Here is a 23,095-nt window from a genome sequence, read left to right on the forward strand (position 1 = left end):
ATTTCCATGAGTGTATTTGGCTCATAATTCATATTATTAGTGAAACCAAAGTGAGTGGTATTTTAATATTTTGGCATAGAATCGTGAAGATCACTGAAATGGTTGACTCTGATTCATATAGCGATAAGAAACGAGTGTAGGTATTCACTGTTCAACAAATGTTACGTTAAAAACAGCCTATACTGGCATGTAACAAACATATGAATACAATGGGAGATTTATTTATTTATTTATTTATTTATTTATTCACAAAGCACAAGATACAGCTACACTGAGCAAATTTCACTTGCACTGCCAACAGACTATTTAACCAACGTAAACTTTCATAATAAAATATAACAAACATAACAAAATATAACAAGATCAGGTACACAGCCTACTAATAACAACTGTCCAAATCGAAAACCATAAGAATGTCCATATTCATAGCCAAGTCGTCGTGGGTCAAGATGGCGGTATAATCCCTTCACATCAACTTATCTTTAAGAGGCTATTTACACACCTCTCGAATACACTTTTGTTTGATGCTATATCGAGTTCTTGTCTCCTGTTAATATTGTTAAAGAGTGTCGGGAGGCGGATTAGGAAAGATCGTTGAAGTATTGAGTGCTGAGTGTGGGAAATGTGGAGAAGGTCTTTGGTTCGGGTGGAGCGGGAAGGAACGCGGAGAGAGAAGAGTGAGACAAGATGTTCCGAGCGGTAATGCCCATTTAAGATCCCGTGGAGGAAACTCAGGTCAGCTACCTGTCGCCTGATGTGCAGCGGTGACATATTAATTGCCATTAATACCTGCTGCGTAGACAGATTTCTGAGCTTGGGGTTTCTGTTCCTTACAATTGCAGCAAAGAAGGACACTGCTCTGTCTAACTGCTTAGTATTGGAGGGGGAGGCTGTTGTCCAAATAGGAGAGCAGTAGTTTAAGAGAGGTTGAATGATCGTGAGGAAGAAGTGACGAAGAGCAATGGGGTCAGAAATTTCTGTGAAGCGATAGAGAATGCCTAGTAATTTCATGGCCTTGGTTGTATATGTTTCTATGTGGGTCTTAAATTGTAATTTTGTATCAAATATTACACCTAGGTCACGCTGTTGCGTAACTACGGTGATGGGCTTGTCGAGTAGGTAATATGATGTCGGTAGAGGAGATTTACGTAATGTTATGGTCATGTGGCTGCATTTTTGTGGATTGGGGATAAGTTTCCAAGTACGGCACCAGTTCGAGAGGGCATTAAGTGAGGACTGTAGCAGAGCTGCATCTCCTGGATACCTGATCTCCCTAAATATCTTGCAGTCGTCAGCAAAGAGTAGGGTATTGGCTGTTTCGTTGAGTTCGGACGGCAGATCGTCCATAAACAAAGAAAACAGCAAGGGGCCAAGAGTACTGCCTTGTGGGACACCGGACGTGACTGGTAACCATGAGGATGAAGTGCCTGATATTACCACTCTCTGCCAACGGTTATGTAGGAAGCCAGAAAGAAGGGTCAGAAGACTGCCATGTATATTAAATCGTTCGGAGAGTTTATGGAGCAACAGAGTATGGTCTACAGAATCGAAAGCTTTCGAAATGTCTACGTAGCAGATATCCAGCTGCGATTTAGCTGCAATGGCGTGTGATGCAAAGCTATGCAGAGTGGCTAGGTTTGTTAGACAAGAGCCACCTGGTAGAAAACCATGCTGCTTGGTTGAGATATACGGCAACGTGAATGCGAGGAGACGCTGGTGTATAATTTTTTCAAAGATAAAGGATAGTGTGGGGAGAATAGAAATTGGTCGGTAAGATGAAACATTAAATTTGTTGCCTGATTTGAGAAGTGGAACAATATTTGCCTGTTTCCAGATATTAGGAAAATAGCCCGCGGCAAAACATCTGTTAAATAATTTAGATAGAGGGACACAAAGAGTACTGGCAGTATTTTTTAGGAAAAGAGGACCTATAGTGTCGGCACCGGTAGCTTGTTGGTACGAAGAGTTTGGAGAAGGTCATGAACTTCACTTGGTGTGGTAGTTATGCTTGATAGGGTTCTGTTTGAGGCTGTACCAATGGGTGGGAGCGGTTGGTTTTGTAAGGGAGGGGAGAAGTTGGAAAAGAAATACCTGTTGAACAGTTCATTGCGATCGGCGCCGTCTGCTGTTGCATCGTTGTGGTTCACGCTGACAGGAATCCGCTCCGTCCTTCTTCGTGTGTTGATGAGACTCCAGTAGCGCTTGGGATTGCTGCGGACGTTTTCAGTGACAGTGTCTACGTGTGTTTTGTAGTCTCTTCTGACCATAAACCTCGCGTGGCGGCGGATTTTAACGAAAGTATTGTGAGTGTGTGGGTTAGGGAAGTCTTTCCACAGGCGCCAAGCTCTCTTTTTATTAAACAGTATCAGTCTGGTCTCATGTGATATCCAGTGTTGATGTTTGCTGGTAGTAGCCCGTTGTGCAGGTACGAAGTCTTTAATTGCAGCTTGCAGCCAGTCGTACAGCAGGTCAAGAGCCGATTCGATGTCAGCTATTTCGAGCAGACTCCAGGGAAGGCATTCCAGGGCACGACACATTGCAGGCCAGTCGGCACGTCGCCAGATGTAGGTAGGGCGGTAGGATGTCCTGCTGTGAGGCTTTGAAGAGGGGTGGGGAAGAAGGAATGTAGCATCGAGAGACTGGTGGTCGCACAGGAAAAGGTTTCTGCCTGGGGTTATTGTTTTAAGTTCTAATGAGGAGAGTATGAAGTCCAGGGTGTTGGGTCCACGGGTTGGGTACATATTAAACTGTTTCAGTCCGAGGCCATTAATAAAACTGTCTATAAAGTATGTGTCACAGTTGTTAGCTGACAGTCCGGTAGTTGGAGAAGACCACTTTATAGACAGGTTAAAGTCGCCCATTAAAATTACTTCACCATGAGGGAGAGCTGCAATGACTGAGTCCAGGCACTGTTCAAGGTCACAGAATGGGCTGTTTGGTGGTCTGTAGTAACATCCCACAAGTACAGGGCGTCGAGGAAAGAGTAGCTCCACCCACACTAACTCACAGTTCCGTTCGAGATCTGCCCTTCGTTTACACGGTAACGCACTGTTCACTGCTAACATCACTCCACCACCTAGAGTAGCGCGATCACGACGGAATATGCTGTAATTAGCACTGAGTGGTAGTTCACTGTCACTAGCCCACGAGAGCCATGTTTCAGTAAGTCCGATCACGTCAACTTCTCTTAAGTCTGGCAGGGATAGTTCACAATCAGACAGCTTATTGTTTAGGCTTTGCACATTCTGACAATAGATATTTATGTCTGTTTTCATTTCACAAGTGGTGGGACCGGGGTTTAAGTGAACATCTCCAGCCAGTAGTAGGAGGCAAAGCAAGCCCCTAATCGCTAGGTTAGATTACAGAACTTTAGAATATTTGCTTGATAGGATTGGTAACAGAACGTTCCACTGCAAGGAATGAAGCATAACCTTAAAATAGCAGCTTCACATTGCGCTCCACCAGTTTAGTGATACACAGTATCATTGTGTTTCTCTAGTGCGGTTCTGATCGGACACTTCAGGTATCCTTTAAAATATTGGCTCATGTCACCAGTAAACAAGGATGATGATGGTGATGATTATTGTTTTAAGAGGAAGTAGGCTACAACTAGGCAACCATCATCTATAATAACACTAATCAGATAGAAAACTGGATAGTATCCGACATTTTGAAAAATGAAGGTATCGGCCAAAGAAAGAGAAGGGCGTGAAAATGAAAGACTTTCTCGGCCTCGCAACCTAATATGGTTAGGGTCAGAAAAGTACAAGAGTTGAACAAGGGAGGTCGGAAAGGTAGATGAAAATGAGCCTGGCACAAGTAAGTTGAAGCAATGGCAGGACTCATCTCAGTGCCCCGTGTTCGCCAACACACGCTCCCAAGTTGAGAGTCCTGGGACTCCTTTTAGTCGCCTCTTACGACAGGCTGGGGATACCGTGGCTGTTATTCTACCGCCTCCCACCAACAGGGAGTAGTAAACAAAGATTTTGCTAGTCTACCGCAACAGAGATTTTTAAGAGCACATGAAATAAAAAAATGTAAAAGGAAAAAGGAGGGTTATAGTGTGCAAAAGGCTGCGAATAGTTGCCACTTCAACTCAGTCATTTTCTGCAAAGAAACTTTCTTCTCTCACATTATTTTCACTTCTTTTATCCATTTTCATATGTATCAAAGTCACAACAACGAAAATATCAAGTGAACCTCTCGAACATGTGGATTAATAGTCAGCTGTAGTCAAGCATTAGCCTACCGTTAGGAACAAACCCAAACATGTGCAACAGAACAATTCTAACCTTCATTTGTATCAGCTGACTAATGAACTAATATTATTAGTGAAGATATTTTATTAGTCATGTGTAAATCTTTATGAAACAGAATTTCGTTAACTAATAATTATTTTTATGAGTTCTAATATTATTAGGTAATGTTAGTTAGTTTTATGAAACAGGGCCGTGGTGTGCCAGAAAAGAACTGCACCACCTCAGGACGAGGACAAAGTTTATCCAGCTCCATGGCTGAATAGTTAGCGAGTTGGCCTTTGGTCCAAAGGGTTCTGGGTTTGATTTCTGGCCAGGTCAAGGATTTTAACTTTTGTTGGTTAATTCCGATGGCTGGGTGTGTATGCTGTCTTCAGCATTATAATTAAACATAGATTATGGCCCCATTCTCACAGACGCGCAGGTCGCCTATCAGGCATCAAGTGTAAAGACCTGCACAAGGCCTCTCCAGAGGCCACACACCATCATTATTATTGCTGTATAAGAAGCAATCATACTGTACGCTGTACAGAAACTTAGCTGAGAGTATGACATCCCTGGGCGAGCTAAATGGGTCAGATGGCTATTAGATCATCCACTCACCAAGGCACGGCACAGAGAATAACCAGCCACTCTACTGGGGTCCGTACCATATTTCCCCTTTCTTTAATCTGAAATTATTTTCACATCTAAATTTTCACATATCATTTCTTATTTTCAACATGTGTCTCCAGATCTTCACAAAATATCAGAATTGTTGGAAACTTTTGAACTCACCAGCTGATGATTTTCTCATATTATTCACAGGGAATTTCACCCTCTTAGTGTTCAAAAAATTCAGTAATTATCATTGTCTCTCAGCTGAGATATTAAACAGTAGTGATTTTGGCAAAGTGAAGTGTGGAATGGATATGCTTTTCAATGAGATGATGATTTTTCTGACAAGTCTCATTGTTCTCTATTGCTTTCTCAGCTCTGTATGTACATTCCTAAAGCTGATAAAATCAAGTGCCATAAACAATCAACCTGCCAAGATCTCACTAAAGCATCTTGGTTCTTTGGTCAACACTGAGTGTGACACTATTTCAGATGCCCGTGCACGAGTAAATGCAGCCTGGATGAAGTTGTGGCAAACTACTGGTGTTCTCTGTGATCGTCGGATACCAACCTGAAGTCCAAGGTTTACAGGACTGTTGCTCGCCCAGTCGCTCTGTATGGCTCTGAATGCTGGCCAGTAACAGTCAAGCACTTCATGTCATAGGGATGCTTATGTTTTGCTGGTCACTTCAACTGACCCAGCTAGATCATGTCACAAACCTAGAAATCCAGAAAATCATGGGAGTTGTGCCGATTCTAGACAAGATGCGCGAGACCTGACTTCAGTGCTATGGCCACGTAATGCATAGGGAAGGTTCATCTGGTGTACAGACGGCACTTTGCATCACGCCATCTGGAAATAAGCTATGTGATCGGCCCAAGAAACGCTGGCTTGATCGCCTTCAAGAAGACATGTGCTATGTTAATCTTGTTCCAAACGATGCACTTAATAGAAGCAAGTGGAGATTGGCTTGCAACACAGCGGACCCTGCTCCATTGCGGGACAAACGCTAAAAAGATGATGATGATGGTGAAACAATCAACCTGAAAATCTAGAAGAGGGTGAACAGAGTGTTGAAAATTAAGTTTATGTTCATATCTTCATCTTCTTCATGTCAGTGTTAACAGTGTCTTGCCATCGCTGTTTGGGTCTGCCTCTCAGAGGATAATAAGCTCCATTAACTATGGTGTTCAGTACAGCATGCAGAGACATTTCTCTTGCATGTTCTCATTAATTGGGATGACGGCAATTTTCCCTCTGGTGACAGTATTCAATGTGATCGCGGCGTAAGATGCTCATTGATCACTGCGGCATTCGTATCTCCACGACGTGTGATTGGTACTCTACTTTCTTGGTTACTGGTCAACACTCAGTTCCATCCGCAGGACTTCTGGACGATCTACTGCGTGGTTTATTTTATATTTTAGGTGCTTTGCCATCCACTTGTCACAGAGCACACCAGTAACTTCCCTCTGACGCATCCATCCAGCACTCACCCTTGTTGTCGCTTCCTCACTGACATCAGTACCATCATGCAGACAATACCCCGGATACCTGAAAGACTCTTGTTATCAGTAGATACTCGGCATTGAGTTAGATACCAGTGTAGTTGGTCTGTTATAGGACATTATAAATTTTCCTCGTTGCCATAAGACCTATCTGTTTCAGTGCGACGTAAAGCCCGTAGCAAAAAAATAAATAAATAAATTTTCCAGCTACTCATTCCTGTAGCCCCAGTGTGCTAAGTTGGGCTCATCAGTTGGTAAATAGCACATCTGCAAATAACGGACTTACTATATTCGTATTATAAATTTACTCATTCGGGACAAATATTTCAGGTTCCCTATGGGAATCAACATCTATATCATCATTGACTTGGATGTTACTGTCACTTGGGCATTTCACCTAATACTCTGACTTCATGATTTTAAGTTTTCAACAAAATCTGCTAAATCTTTTAATGTATCAGTAACAAAAAAGGAAAAAATATGTGGTAAATCAAGTGATGATTCTGCTCTAAAATTTTACAGTCTGTTGAAACATGAAATGTAACATTCCTATAAAAGAACAGTACCATAGTTTACATACAAATATATATGCATGTTTAAAAGTGATTTGATAGAATATGAGGATGTTCTTATGGAATAAAAGCTGGCATCATGGTGTAACGGTAGCATGCCTGCCTGTTACCCGGAGGCCCTGGGTTCGATTCCTGGATCTGAAGGCTGGTTCGAGGTCCATGCAGCCTATATGATTGCAATGGAGGAGCTATCCGATTGTGAGATGGCAGCCCCAGTCTAGGAAGCCAAGAACAACAGCCGAGAGGATTCGTCGTGCTGACCACATGACACGTCATAATCTGCAGGCCTTCGGGCTGAGCAGCGGTCGCTTAGTAAGCCATGGCCCTTCAGGGCTGTTGCACCATGGGGTTTGGTTTCTTATGGAATAAAACATGTCATTCTGTTATTAATGTGTTCTTTTACAGGTTACAGGTATGTTATATTGTTCTAAATCTTCTATTTGATGCTTTGACAGACTGAAAAAACTTCAAAGTTATATCAACTAAGTCAACACGGGAAAATAATGGTTCCCTTCTTAACAAACATAATAGAATAAACATAATTGCCGATTCAATCATTTATAGAATGATTGGAACATCAAAGGATAAGCACAATGACACGTTAGTGTAGGAAGAGGGAAAAACGGAAACGGAAGACAAAGGTAAACATGAATATGCTAAGGGACAATCCCTACATATTCCTACACTGCCATCCTCAAATAGATGAGCTCTCACATCATCAATTCCAGTTCTTCTAGATCCATTTCCTCTCAGGCCCCCCTCCACGAACCTACTAAGCTGGCGTAGCAGAGGGAGAGGTGATACCGCCAGGTGGCAGATAGGCGGGTTCTAACTGGCTTGCCGGCAGACTTGAGGGAAATAAAATACCTCTCGCAGACCAAACACACAACCCCCTGTGGGTAGGGGCCGCAGATGAAGAATACACCCACGGTATCTCTTGCCTCTCATAAGAGGCAACTAAAAGGGGCGATCAAGGGATGATCAATTTAGAACCATGCGACTATTTGTAATTAGTACCACCACGCGGGGAACACCATGGGTCGCTTTTACTTGCACACAGTACCACTATGTTAGGTACAAAATTGGTTTGTGATTAGTAGCAACAGAGTGCGTTGCCAGCTTTTACAGTACCTGTGATTAGTACCACTATATGAGTGACACCATGGTTCAGGCTTGCCTATGATTAGTACCCACTATATGAGGAACGCCACGGGATAGTGCGAGTCCCTGTGGTTAGTACACTTATGTGATGAACACCACAGGTTTGCGTTGCCTGTAAATGGCACCGCAATGTGCGAAACACCATAGGTCTGTATTACATGTGCGAATTTCATTACCTGTGAGTAGTATCATAATGTGTGGAATACCATGAGTCTACGCTTCTTTTGATTAGTACCACAACTTGTCATACACCATGGTTCTACTTTCTTAGTGATAAGTACCATTATGAGTGGCGGATGACTTGGATTTTGGACCCCTTTAGACGACAAGCATCATCGATTCAGTATTGTGCTATAGAAGCAGTTCCTTGGTCAGTAATACTATTGTTTTACATCAGTTTTTATGAGTGCGAGACATTGTGGGTCGGATCCACTGATTGTTTTAAATTCATATCCACCCATTCATTCTTCGTCCTCGCGTTTTGAATTCTGGTCAATGGAGGATTTTGGACTTTTAATTTGTCATCACATTTCGTCTCATTTCGTACCATTAGGGGTTGATGACCTAGATGTTAGGCCCCTTTAAACAACAAGCACCATCATCATCTCAGGCCCTCCTTCAGGCACCATTAATACACCTAGCTTCATTAGGAAAGCAGGCATCAACAGTCACTGAGGGACCATCTTGACACATCTTCAGTCTTGATGTGGGCATTGTATGAAGATGTGGAGATTATCACTGTCCTTTTGTGTTTTCACATTGTTCTTGTCTCCCCTTTCCAGTGCTCCCTCTTCTGATGCTAACCTGTTACTGTGTTTACCCTGCTGTGTTCCTTCTTATGTTCCTATCTTTACCTACATATTACTTGATTTGGCAAGTCATTCTGTTTGTTTCTTCTCACTACTTGCGAGGAATGTAAATAAAGTTGCGTCAATATTAATAGAACGCAATATTTAATGAACTAACAAGTGCAGTTGCATTACATTCCTTCATTGCAGTCACCCGCTTTGGCTTTTGCAAAATGTCTGTAAGCCGTAGGGGACCGTTGGCAAGGCGTTCTCTGTTGATGACGGTGACAGAGCGCCCTACTGCACGTAGTACAGATGCCACGTCAGGAAATTGGCGGCCTCGGAGGGGTTCCTTCAACTTCAGGAACAGGTCGAAGTCACACGGACTCATGTCTGGCCACCGTTGAATAAGAACATGACATTGTTTGCTACATGACAACATACGTTTTCATGAAACTCGATAGGGCGATCGTCTCGCAATAAATGTGGACATTTGTGTGATGGGTTGTCCCTCATGTACAGCATGTGTAAGAATAACACCCTCGTAATTCTGTGCCACGATCAGCATAAGCTTCACCCGACTGGGTTCCTGTCAAAATTTCTATGGACGTGACGAACCTGGGCGACGCCATTTCGATTGATGGTTTAATTCAGGCTCGTAAACTCGTGCCCACGTCTCATCAGTGGCAACAGTATGCTGCAGAAATGCGTCTCCTTCGTTCCGGTATCTGTCTAGGTGGATGCCAGCCAGTGCATACCACTGCCATTTCTGTACGTCGGTGAGTTGATGTGGAACCTAACTGGACGGAATTTTCCTCAGGTTAAGACATTTCGTTAGTATGTGCCACAGTATTTGATGACTGAGGCCAACCTTTGTGGCCCGGACAGTCCATCGATGGTCTGCGGAAACAAGACCACTCACAATGTCAATGTGATCTTGAGTGCAGTGCAAATCTACACTTTCATTCCGACTCGCACAAAACACCTTGACCCATCGTGCAACCGTCCTATACAGTAATGCATTCTTGCCACGGGCTTCAGGTAATCCTCAATCACATTCTGATGCATTTTTGCCACGGGCAACTTCAATTTTAATCTACGAACGCTGATCACCTTTTGAAAACATGCTTTAGAGCGGTGAAATCAGCCCTCTTCACTTCAACAGCAACAACAGCGCCACCTGACCGCTCCCATATCCTGTTTGCTCATGCCCGATCTCCTGCGAGTGTCTGGACTATGTTGCCAGTACATTATTTACAGCCATCGTACATTGACTGATTGGGTTCCTTATCTCCTGTGTTTTTCCTATGTTCCTAGTTTTTCATGATCTGTATTCATCTTTTTGTCTCTTCCCAGTTCCTGTGTTTATCTGACTTTCTTCATATCCGAGACTTCCCACATCTAGATTGAAGGTCTGTCAAGGTGGCCCCTCATAGTGTGTTGAGGCCCAATCTTCTGATGAAGCTGGGAAGCAGAAATGAACTCATTAGGTGCTGAGAAAGAATAGATGTAAAAGAACTGGAATTGATGAGAAGGGAGCCTATCTGTGTGAAGATGGCAGTGTATGAAGATATGGAGCTCATCCTTGTTCTTTAGTGTTTTCATGTTTGTCCTTGTCTCCATTTTATTTCATTTTTCTAAGTTGTTTTACGTCGCACCGACACAGATAGGTCTTACAGCGACGATGGGACAGGAAAGGGCTAGGAGTGGGAAGCGGCCGTGGCCTTAATTAAGGTACAGCCCCAGCATTTGCCTGGTGTGAAAATGGGAAACCACGGAAAACCATCTTCAGGGCTGCCGATAGTGGGATTCGAACCTACTATCTCCCGGATGCAAGCTCACAGCCACGTGCCTCTACGCGCACGGCCAACTCGCCCGGTCTCCATTTTCTATTGCTCCCTCTTTCCACACTAACCTGCCATTGTGTTTATCCTATAATGTGTTCTGTCTTTCTATATTGTATATGCAGAGGTGCCAACTATTATGGATTGTCGGTAATTATTACGGATTTCACCTCACAATTATGGAATTACGGTGATAGGGGAAATTATTATGGAAAAGGTGACATTATCAGGAAAAAATAATGTTCTGTGGAAAAAAAGAAAAGAAGGAAAAAGGCTCGAAATGATTGAACATTTCTCCTAAATCGTCCTTGTTTCAATGTGAGTTGCCAACGATACTTATTCGATCATGACTTCCTTTTGCTACCCATAAGCGTTGTAAAATTCATTGTGAATGAAGGAGCTCAGGTGCTGTTCTTCTCCACTATAAATCTTTCAATAATGTTGTATTTGCTGTGTTAAGTGTACCTGACAGTTGACAGAAAGATTGACAAAGAAGCAAGGCCTACATTAAGCACATCTGCACTGGAATCGCTTATGGTTCAGAAGACGAAAATGTCATCACAGTGGGGGAAGGATGCTTCAAGGAAAACTACTCTGAAAACCAGCTGCTGCATTAGAAACAAGCTACAAGGAATGTTTTATCATAGAACTAACAGATTGTGTGCAAATGTTATTGTATAATATGATATACTTCTGAATAGATTGCTAGAAGGAAGGGCAAATGGGGTGTCATTATCGAGTAGGAAGGAGCATGCTTTGGACTTGACTCAAAATTTTTCTCGGGGGCAGAGGGGGATTATTGATAATCCACTTCAAAGGTTGGCACCTCTGTTTATGACTTGCTTGGTCGCATATGTTTTTATTACTTTCTTAACGAATGACTGACAATATAATTGAATAATGTGGCACAGTCTAGGAAGGGTATAGTGTATTTAAAAATAATACAGTGAGTGCGCTAGTAACAACAGCGTAACAACACAGAGATGTATACTCTCTGGAGAGAACAGCTGTTCTTCTCATTGGAACATTCTTTGTAGTGAATAGTTACGCAATGCTGTGACAAATGCATTTTCCTAATAAAGTAATGTTAAGTACTGGATAAGTATATTTAGTAGCGTGTTCAGAACATAACAGTTGGCGACGAGGTGAAAGTATAAATAAGTATTGCTAATATCCTGCACAGTACTATCAATCGACCAACGAAAATATTTACCGCTGTTTTGACACAATTAGGTTACACTCAGAAGAATGGATTCAGAACAATTTGCTAAACTATTAGATGCTTTCAGCCGACAACAGCAAACCCTGCTTACTCAGTTTATAACAACATTCCAAAGAGAATCAGGAAGAGAAATCTCGCATTCAGGTAACTGTTCAAGCATACAACCATTTGAAAATTTTGATTCTCGGAAGGAAAAATTTGCATGCTATATGGAGAGGTTTGAGAATTACGTAGCAATGAAAAATATCACAGATGATGAAAAGAAAGCACAGCTACTATGCGTCTCTATAGGTTCTGTGCATTACAATAGTCTATCTGCATTTCTAGGCCCAGACAAATCGATCAGAACTCAGTCATTTACAGATCTGGTTAAACTGTTCAGCCAAATGCTTGTTCCCAAGAAAAGTGCCATTATTTCTCAGCATTATTTTTTAAATGTCTATCAGAAAGAGGGACAGTCTATCGCCGATTTTGTCGCAACTCTTCAACGTAATTTAGCTGAGTGCGAATTCACAGTCAAATGCCAATGTCAACGTACAGTTTCAATTTCGGATGTATTTCTAAGAGCCCAGTTCATAAGAGGTTTACGAGACAATTGGTTACGCGAACAGCTACTTCAATCTAATATAACCACTTTTGATGAAATCCTAGCTAAGGCAACATTATTGGAAACATCTAGAATAGAATGTAGGGAATTTACCAGACAAGCCTTTTCATCGGCATCTGAATTCGACAACAGCGATACATATAAGGTTTCTGCTGGCTCAGATCACCAATCTCGACGGGATCACAGTTTTCGTTATCGTTCACCGAGCCCCAGTTATAGCAAGAGTAACCATTCGTTGAGCCCTGACCATTCATGCAACACACGTTCACCGAATCGAAGTATCCGATATGGACAACATTCTCTCTCTAGTAGAAGAATCAGACCTGATTTCAGAAGATTAGGAATTGATAACCTCTGTTTCCGATGTGCTAAGCCGAATCATCGTGTGTCAGAATGCCGAGTTAGTAGGTATGATATTAGATGTGATTCTTGTGGAAGAGAAGGTCATCTCGCCAAGGTGTGTATCACCAGCCTAATGCGAAATTCAAAATCAAAAGCAGATAGTTCCAGCTCAACTAAGTCAATTTCAGTTATCCCATGTGATGCCCAGGATCATTCATACGGTGTGAGTAAAGCAGAACCTACTTTCTCTCCGTCACATGTAGAATTATTTGAAGTTACTCCCGACTCTGAAAAATATATGGTTACCGTATCACTAAACAATAAGACACAGTGTTTTGAAGTAGACTCTGGTGCATGTTTTACTTTGCTTCCTGAAGATGCATTTAATGAATTGGATCTAGGTTTACCCTTACAACGATCTGTAATTGCCTTTCGTTCATATTCAGGCAATATTATCACACCTATGGGAAAGGTTACAGTCTCAGCTGTATATAAAGACAAGGAAATCCAAGATGATATATATATTGTCCCTAAGGGCTACTCGGCATTACTTGGAAGATTGTGGATTAGGAGACTTGGTATTGAATTAAAGGAAATAGATGCTAGCAAGGAAACTCCACACATGTCATATCCAGTTAACGCTATTTTTTCAGTTGATGACATAATTAATGAATTTCCTGATGTTTTTGAAGAGAGAATTGGACGTGTTCCAAAATTTGAAGTAAAGTTACAGTTACGTGAAGGAGCTAAACCAGTATTTACACGAGAACGGGATGTTCCCTATGCACTTCGTGAACGAGTTGAAAGGGAGCTGGACTCACTAGAAGCAGCTGGTGTCATATCTCCTGTATCATCAAGTGATTGGGGGTCACCGTTGGTCGTCATTCCCAAGCCAGATGGAGGAGTTAGATTATGTGTTGATTACAAATGTGGTGTAAATGAGAAACTTGTTGCTGCAAATTACCCCATAAGGCGAATTGATAATGTGTTGAACAGCCTACGTGATTCCAAATATTTTTGTAAACTGGACTTGTTCAAAGCATTTCTACACTTGGTAGTTGATGATGAAAGTGCTACAATCCAGACTATATCTACACATCGTGGAACATATAGAATGAATCGTCTAAGTTTCGGAATTAAAACAGCGCCATCCGAATTTAACCGAATCATTTCACAAATCCTCAGGGGACTTCCAAAAACAGAAGCCTATTTTGACGACTTAATCGTACATGGATCAACTCTGGAGGAGTGCACACACAATTTGCGGTGATGTCTGAAGAGATTATCTGATTTTGATCTGCATATCAACCGAGCTAAGTGTTCTTTCTTTGAAGAGAGAATTGAATATTTGGGCCATGTTATCCAGCATAATACCATTAGTAAGTCCCCAGAAAAAGTTAGAGCTGTTAATGACATGCCTCATCCTACAAGCGTTGATGAACTACGCAGATTTTTGGGACTAATCACCTACTACTCCAGGTTTATACCAGATTTCTCCACCATGTCATATCCATTACGGCTCCTGCTCCGCAAAGGCCAACGTTACATATGGACTTCGGAATGTGAAACCGCATTCCTAAAGTTAAAAGCAGAGTTGTGTAGCGATAGGGTCTTAACGCCCTATGATCCAAAATTACCAATAGTTCTGACGTCAGATGCAAGTCCAACAGGTGTTGCCGCTGTCCTTAGCCATCTAATTGATGGAGAAGAAAGGCCGATTGCGTATGCATCACGATCACTGACTGTATCAGAACAGAACTATAGCCAACTAGACAGGGAGGCTTTGGCAATAATGTTTGCTGTCAACCACTTTTACGCCTATGTTTTTGGCAGGCACTTTACACTAGTGACAGACAATGAACCGCTAACTCGTATTTTTCAGCAAAACAAAGCTCTACCACAGATGACATCTGCTCGTCTACTACGATATGCTTCGTTCTTGTCGGGATTCGATTACACAGTTCAATTTAAGAAGGGTGCAGAGAACCAAAATGTTGACTGTTTATCGCGGGCTTCCCTACAGCAAGTCCATTCTTCAACAGATATCTCCATTGGGGATGAAGTTAACCAGTTATTTACGCACCTAATTTTTCAAATTTCAAGCGAACGAATCACATTTCGCACCATCCAGGATGAAACACGTAAAGATCATGAACTGAGTAAACTTGTTTTTGATTTACAGAATGAACGGATGGTTTCAGAATATACTCTGAATGATGGTGTGCTGTTTAGACAAGATAGAGTTGTTATCCCTTCCAGACTAAGAGATCAGGTTTTAAATGAACTTCACGAAACTCATTTGGGCATCATGAAGATGAAACAGCTGGCCCGTCGCTATGTCTATTGGCCTGGAATTGATCGAGACATTGAACGCCTAGTAAAAGGATGTCAAACATGTGCATTGACAAGAGCAAATCCACCAAAATCACCAGTGCATCCATGGGACGAACCAAAAGAGAACTGGGAAAGTGTGCATATTGATTATGCAGGACCTTTTGAGAACTGCAACTTTCTGATTTGTGTGGACGCCAAATCGAAATGGGCAGAAGTGCAAATTTTACGAGATTCGCCAACAAGTACCTCCACAATCATGTTGCTAAACCGTATATTTGCTTCTCATGGATTTCCAGCAAGCATTGTCTCAGATAATGCAGCCATTTTTCAAAGCAATGAATTTCGCACCTATTGTTCAACAAATGGAATTTTTCAAAAATTCATTGCACCTGGTCACCCAGCCACTAACGGCTTAGCAGAACGACATGTTCAAATATTGAAGAATCGTCTCCGTACTGCCTCTGATGATAATGTCCCAATATACGAGAAAATACAAAAGATTCTGTTTTGATACCGTGCTACACCCCTTGCATGTGGAAAGTCACCAGCAGAGCTATACCTGAACCGAAAAATGAGGATTCGCCTTGATGCTTTCTTCCCTACCCGACCTCAACCTTCATTATCGGTAGCCAAACCAGGACGATCGTTTCATGTGGGGGAGAGAGTCCAGGTGCGCTTCTTTTGCAATAACAAGTACACTTGGAAATTTGGAAAGGTTGTAAAGAAGTATGGTCAGCGACACTACCTAGTTATTTTGGACGAATCAGGAAGGACACTGAAACGCCATATTGACCAAATGCGTGGGACACTCATTCAACCTAAATCAGTTACATTTGAACCAGCCCAGTCATACGACGTACCTAGAGCTCCAGAATGCCATGTCTCGGTTAATTCTGATTTAACAGTATCACCACGCCAAGATCCAGCTGTTCCAGTAGAAAATCCATCAACCCCAGATACGACAGAGACACTACGACAGAATACCGATGTTCCAACAAATGTACGTGTCCGTAGATCATCAAGACATACTCGACTGCCTGTGCGGTTCCGTGATTTTGTTTTGTGAACCAACTCAGCTCAACTGTTCTGTGAGAAGTGAAGTACCTTTTTCAAAATTCAATAGATTATCTGGTTTTCCCTTTTTTTTTAAATTCGTCTATATTCCTTATCTGATAAGTTCACAGCTTCAAAGTGTTTGTTTAAAATTCAGTGTATAACACATTTCTAAGTGGGGGAGACTATAGTGTATTTAAAAATAATACAGTGAGTGCGCTAGTAACAACAGCGTAACAACACAGAGATGTATACTCTCTGGAGAGAACAGCTGTTCTTCTCATTGGAACATTCTTTGTAGTGAATAGTTACGCAATGCTGTGACAAATGCATTTTCCTAATAAAGTAATGTTAAGTACTGGATAAGTATATTTAGTAGCGTGTTCAGAACATAACAAAGGGTCAGCTTTTCATCTTGATTTAAAAGTGATATTCAGTTTATTAATTTTTTTCATTCAATGAAAATCAGTGGTAGAACCCAGTTTATCTTTGATATCTTTCTTGCTCCATCTTCCAGAATGTCATGTGTGTACTGTTCTGTTTCAGAACTAACAGAGACAATCAGGCGGGAAAATATGGCTCGAGTAAATCCACGTTACGTGTTACGGAACTGGATGGCTCAGTCTGCGATTGCCCGGGCTGAGAAGGACGATTTTTCAGAGGTGGCACTATTGCTCCATGTTCTGAGCAACCCTTACGTACGTCAGGAAGAAGCTGAAAGGAACGGCTATGCCTCTCCGCCACCAGGCTGGGCAAAGACAATCCGTGTCAGCTGCTCCAGCTAAATGTACTTGGTAGATATGCACTGTATCAGGTTATAGCCACAGACGCAAATTTATCAAATGCCTTTAAGTATCTTGTCATTGGAGAGACTGTGAACTATGGAGTTGTAATAGAGAAAGCGTGATAAGAGAAAATAGACCAAGATGTTTGATGAAGCTCCTATTCTGAAGATAGGATTGGAGTAAATTCATTATCATGAAAGAAAATGAACGTGATGGACATTGGGTGGTTTCCTGTCCAGTCACCCAAGCATATTCTGATATCAATGTGACACTAAACAAAGTCAGAATGATGGCACGGAAAGAATTGAAAGGAATGATGTCAGGCGATAGAAACATGCATACGGGAGAATAGGAAATAATACTGTTTATACGCGAATAATCCCTGCACTCTATCCTTAGTAAGGGAAGTTTTTTACATATATTTTTTTTTAAATATTAATATTGAAAACTGTCATTACTACGGTACAATAAATATCTGATCTTCATTAGCAATTTGTGAGAGTATATACAAATTTCTCTGGCACACACCAATTATAAATCATTTGAAATTCACTTTTTTTTTCATAATTGTCTGGGAGTCATCTACAGCTAGCCTAATTTTCCACTCTCTTGCTTTTGCTGTGGCTTTCAATGAACACATTTTACATGGTGTCACTTCAGTGACACATTCATATATCCTGTTTTCAGTTTCTGGAAACTTTGCCTTTCACTCGCAAAATGCCCAACAGTTACTGTTTGTCTGTTCAAGACGAGCTTTACATTTCCTCCAATCACGTATGGAAACCTTATTCACATCATACTTTCTCCCCACAGCACTATTACCAATTTGCTCTGCCTCTTCAATAATGTGGAGTTTTCTCTAGCTGTGAATGATCTATAAGGGAAACTCACACCAGCCATCCTAAACACCATGATACTACTGAAAATGATGGCGTTTGGTATGCTTCTCACTTTTGGCGGGAACAGATTTGACAGTAGTGTGGGCAGAAAAATTCCAATTTTCATATTTCTGTATGTCAGAAACACTGCACCAATCTTAATGCAAATAATACCCACACCCCAGCTTCCTGCCATCAAATTTTGAAGGAAAAAAGTTAGAACGTGGGGATTATTCATGTATATGCGGTAGATCAACTACAAGGACTGATCAGGAAAGACAAGAACTAAGCTTTTACTTTGAATTTACCAATCATCAGAGCTATGATGGAAGTCGTTCCTATAATGTCCTTCATTAGTTCCATTGAGTATGATTTTCAATCAGTACAGGCTTGCCTCTGATCCAGGTTACAATACTGCAGAGTTGAGTCATTGCTAATCATCATCATTGAGCACAGTTTCCAGCCACTGGCTGTGTGTGTTTGCAGTATAAGCTTCTCCATCATTTCCTTTTATTCCACCAACTCTCTGTCAACACTGCCGAGTTTGAATTTCAACACAGTCCTTCACTATTTTCAGCCATTGGTCTCTTGATCGATCTTCCCCTCAGCCTCTTGCTGCCCGCTTCCATCTTGTACATTCTTCTCGGTATCCTTGAGTCCTCCGTTTGTTTGACATATCCATACCATCTTAGTTGACATTTCTTTCTTGTTAAGGGTTCTTCATTCAGTACTTCACTCACTTTCCGATTTCTCTCTTGTAGCTCCTATCCTGTTCCTCAAGAATTTAATTTCACTAACTTACGCTTTCATACCCAAGTCCCTGATGCATATGTTAGTATTGGAACATAATAGGTATGAACTACAAGGAGCATACTATATTGATTTACACTTTTATTTTTTCTAAAATCAGGTTACACAACAGCTGATAGCCCCACCTTCTCAACATAATCTCCCTTTAACTGTACGCAGTTTTGTCATCGATGTGTCAGCCTCTCCAGACCTTTCCGGAACTATTCTTTCGGAGTGTTGCATACCCATGCCTGGACAGCTGTTTCCAGTTCTTAAAAGTCTGCAAAACTGCGACCATGCTAAGGTTTCTTCATGGCCCTGAACAAGTGATAGTCACTAAGTTCCATGTATGGTGCGTGTGGCAGCCTTGTGAATCCCATCTGATCAATGGCAGCAGCGGTTTCCCAGCTGGTGTGTGGACATGCATTGTCATACTGCAGAAGCTCACCTTTTGCCCATTTTCCTGGCTCCTTCCTTTGTATTGCGTGATGTAACTGCTTAAGGGTCGCCACGTATGCTGTACTGTTAACCGTGAGCCCTAATTCCAGCCAGTTGCTGAGGATGATGCCCTTTCTTGTCCCAGCACACTGTAGCCAAACGCTTGCTAGCTGAGGGTGCTGTTTGACATTTCTTTGCCGGTGGACTGCCCTTATGCTTCTCTGGCTGATGATAATGGAGCTATGTCTCATCACCAGTTACAAGCCTGGACATGAAGTCTGCTGGATCTTGATCATGGCGTTGAAAAAGATCTTTGCATATATCCACACCGTCTTTGCTCTTGCTTTTCAGACAAGAGTTTTGGAACCCATCTGGCAGACACCTTCCCCAACTGAAGATGGTTGTGCACGATGCGCTACAGGTTGTTTCTGGAAAGTCCCATGGCCGCCTGCATTTCTGAGAACGTGATGCATTTGTTCTCTTGGATGTCCATTTCAGCCCGGGTGATGTTGGTTGGCGTTGACACTGTCACTTTCCTTCCGGAACTGGTCCTCTTGTCCATTGATGTGCCCCCGGTTTTCCAGCTTTCTACCTAGTTGTAAACTGTTTTCCATGAAGATGCATGTTCTCTGCACACTGCCACGAGTCACCTATGAATTTCTGCGTTGGTCACACCCTCTTTCCAGAGGAACCACGTCGTCCAGCGCTGCCCATGGTGGCTGATCATACATTGACAGTGGTCATTTTCTTTACCAGTGATACTTCCAAGGGGTGAATACTGGTCTGGTTGCCTGTGACTGCCTTCACTAATCCAATGCTGCACCATGCCAGGAAGAAAAGTAAAGTGTAAATCAATATAGTACACCCCTTGTATAACACGTTTACTTTGCAAAGGTTCATCCTTGCTCTAGAATAGGCTTCTAACACTTCAAATAAATATATGCACCTGTTTTTTCCATTCACAAATCTTTCTGTTGTTTCTACTACCTTCCTCTGTTATACAGTACAAGTTCGCTATAGCAAGTACGGTATATAACCATAACCCCATTACAACAACAAATTTTGTCTGTCCCTTCAAAAGTCCTATATTAAACTGTGTATTGTCTTTCGGTTACAGCAAGAGCTCTATCACCGACGCATCCGTTATTACGAGCCATTAAGCGCGCACGAGTTTTTCCGTTACCGACATTTATGCACCCCAGCGATTATGTTGCATACGATCGATCACCTTTGGCATCATTTCCTCGCTATGTCCACTAGCGAGCTTTCTTGTCTACATTCAAAGGCGATGTCGGAGTCGATTAGTAATACCCGTCAACTGCTGTTCCGTAAAGAAAATTCGCAATGAAAGAGAACATGTTTTCGTAATAAGTGCGTAAATAACATGTCCGATAACAGTTGTTAACTCGTTAAAAATAAAGGCTGAATAAACAACCTCTTAATTTTAATGCTAAGTACTGAAATTAAGTAAGAATGGGATACATCTCAAGATATGGTAGAGTGCTATTGTAACCTGAGTTATGGCAGGTTTGAGCAAAAACTAGATTTCCCCTTAGGTTCCATCTCTGATTTTTTCAAAAATTAGACTGACTTCCTTGACTTTCCAGAATGTGGACACCTGCATCTTTTCTTCCTCAGTCATTCCTGCTGCAGTCATCATTTCATCCATCATAACAATGAAAATTACTATTGAAAGGCTACTTCCTTTCTTGAAACCATTCCTTTTATTCACCCTGCCTGTTCTCTGTACTCATACCACCTTGATACATCTCTTTCACTCTCTCTTCAGTATGTTTCCTGGCTCCTTGGTTTTTTCATAGCTCTCCATACACTTTTGTATACCTTTCCTGTATCCAGGAAGACCGCTACTACTGTTATTTGGACAAAATCATGCCCACTGTTGGAAGGAATTGAACTACCACATGACATACGTTCAGTTCCTTTTACTAATGAATCAACAGGCTGGGCATCTATTAATTACAAACACAGATCATTTGTAGCTTATTGTAGGTGATAATTATGTAGACACTGCTGTAGGATATCCTCAAAGTTTCACTGAAATTATGGAGTTCATAGACCATTCCTGCTGCCATTTGTTATCTGTCCTCATAGTTCATGTACAATATGTCTCTGGACTGCTTCAATTAACAGCGAGAAGTCTTCCCTCTTTGAATGTTTCCCAACCATTTTGTACTATGCAAGATATTACAAGTGTCCAAGTTCAAAATTTTTATCTTGGAAATGTTTATTTTTTAATCAAGTGCAGTCTATGTTGATCAGTCTTTGTGTATAACTACTTGAAGAAATATTTTTGAGACAAACTCTTATTAGCTTTGGAGTTGTTATTATTATATGAAGTTACATTTGCTCAGGACCTGATATTGAACCTGACTAGTAATAAGAAGGTTGCATATTAAAATCCTAAGCAAGTGTAACATTTTTTTAATAATTGTTTTTTGGAAGGATGCAGGGCTCTGTGTTGATGCTGCCATCACACAGGAATATGGTCATTGGCCTGTGAATAGTTTTCTCCATGAAGAAATAATATTTTTCAAATTGAATATTTAAGCTTTTATGAACTTGAAATAGAGTATTCATTTATTAAATAATGTCAACTACATACAGTATCTTGCAGAAGAGGTGTTAAGTAAAGGACACGAATAGCCAACCAGACACTGTTGGGTATTGAACTTAAGCCTTCAAGATTTTGGGCCTGATTCTCTACCTTGAGTTGCAGTAGCCTTCCCATTTCTGTTCAGTTGGATTGGTTCACAGCAGGCAGCTAGTGCATTCTTCAGTTGTACTGGAGTACCAGACATGTAAATCGGACCCCAATCCACATGTTCCAAAGACATCCCCACATTTTTGTGAGCTGGGGGTGAAAATTGTTATATAAAGCAAGGCAACGTCCAGCTGGTCACTTTTAGCTGCCTGGAGAGACTGATTTCCTCAAATCAAGTAAGAATACTGCACATCATTCGCCTCCATAAGGAATACTGTAATGTATTTGAAATGTTGGCAACCTGTACATAACATATATAGACCAATGAAATGCCCCAACCTGGACAAAGAACATAACACCATTCTGCCTGGTCACCTCAAGCAGCTAGCATGCTGAACACTCACTTATACACCATTGCAAAACTTGCTAGCGAGTGAATCGGTGTAGTTAGAACTAATGTCCTCGTAGCATCTGCAGGAAACTTAAATTATGAGTTTTAAGATGTGAGAGTAGGATCTGAATGAAGTATTAGGCAGATTAAGATCATGAATAAAATTACATTGTCATGGCTTAAGTACAGTCGTGGATGCAGTAATACAGGGATAGGCAAATCCAACTCTTAATAGTGCACACAACTTTACAGAGGAGTGCTGTAATGTGTTGGAGAAATATATTTAACCAGCAATAGCAGCAGCTGGTATGTGAGTACAAGTCACAGTAGCACAGGAAGTTCTGGTAAACTTGCTACAGTTCATCTTGGCTTACACTGTATATTACACTAATCTTGTGATATCTAGTTCGAGAGTCTGAAGAGTGTGATGGTTGTTCCTGTACACCTTTTGTTTGAGGGTATCCCCAACACGATAATCTCAGTCAAGTCTGGCAAACGAGAGAGCGGGGGGGGGGCAAAGTCCACAGTTAATTCCTTGTTGATAAAAAATATCATGTAGAACTGCCTTTGAACAAAATGACATGCGAGATGTTGTACTATCCTGGTGAATGTATGTGCATTGTTTTTCTTCTTCCATTAGCATTTTAGCAAATGGTCCCAAAATGTCATTCATATAACACTCCAAATTCACTGTCTTTAAAAAAATTAGGACAGATTATCCATCTTGCACTAATTTTGCTACTTTTTGATTGTGTAATGGAACTTTGTGAATTGCATGTGGATTTTTGATGACCCAGTACAGTGTAT

At 41.4% G+C, this 23,095-nt stretch overlaps 1 protein-coding gene across 2 annotated transcripts in view; it reads left to right on the forward strand.

The window, feature by feature from the left end:
* Positions 1-23,095, forward strand: part of LOC136886357 (protein adenylyltransferase SelO) — a 97,042-nt gene that overhangs the window by 53,547 nt on the left and 20,400 nt on the right. The window contains exon 7 of one of the 2 annotated variants that reach the window (XM_067159099.2): positions 16,832-18,240. The exons of the other annotated variant lie outside the window; for it this stretch is intronic. Within the exon in view, the coding sequence (XP_067015200.2) occupies positions 16,832-17,070 (239 nt within the window). The 3' untranslated portion in view covers positions 17,071-18,240. Of the gene's footprint in view, positions 1-16,831; positions 18,241-23,095 lie in introns of those variants that run through there. 2 annotated transcript variants of the gene reach the window in all.

This window comes from Anabrus simplex, chromosome X (assembly GCF_040414725.1).
Source record: "Anabrus simplex isolate iqAnaSimp1 chromosome X, ASM4041472v1, whole genome shotgun sequence".
In the NCBI taxonomy this organism is placed as follows: Eukaryota; Metazoa; Arthropoda; class Insecta; order Orthoptera; family Tettigoniidae; genus Anabrus; species Anabrus simplex.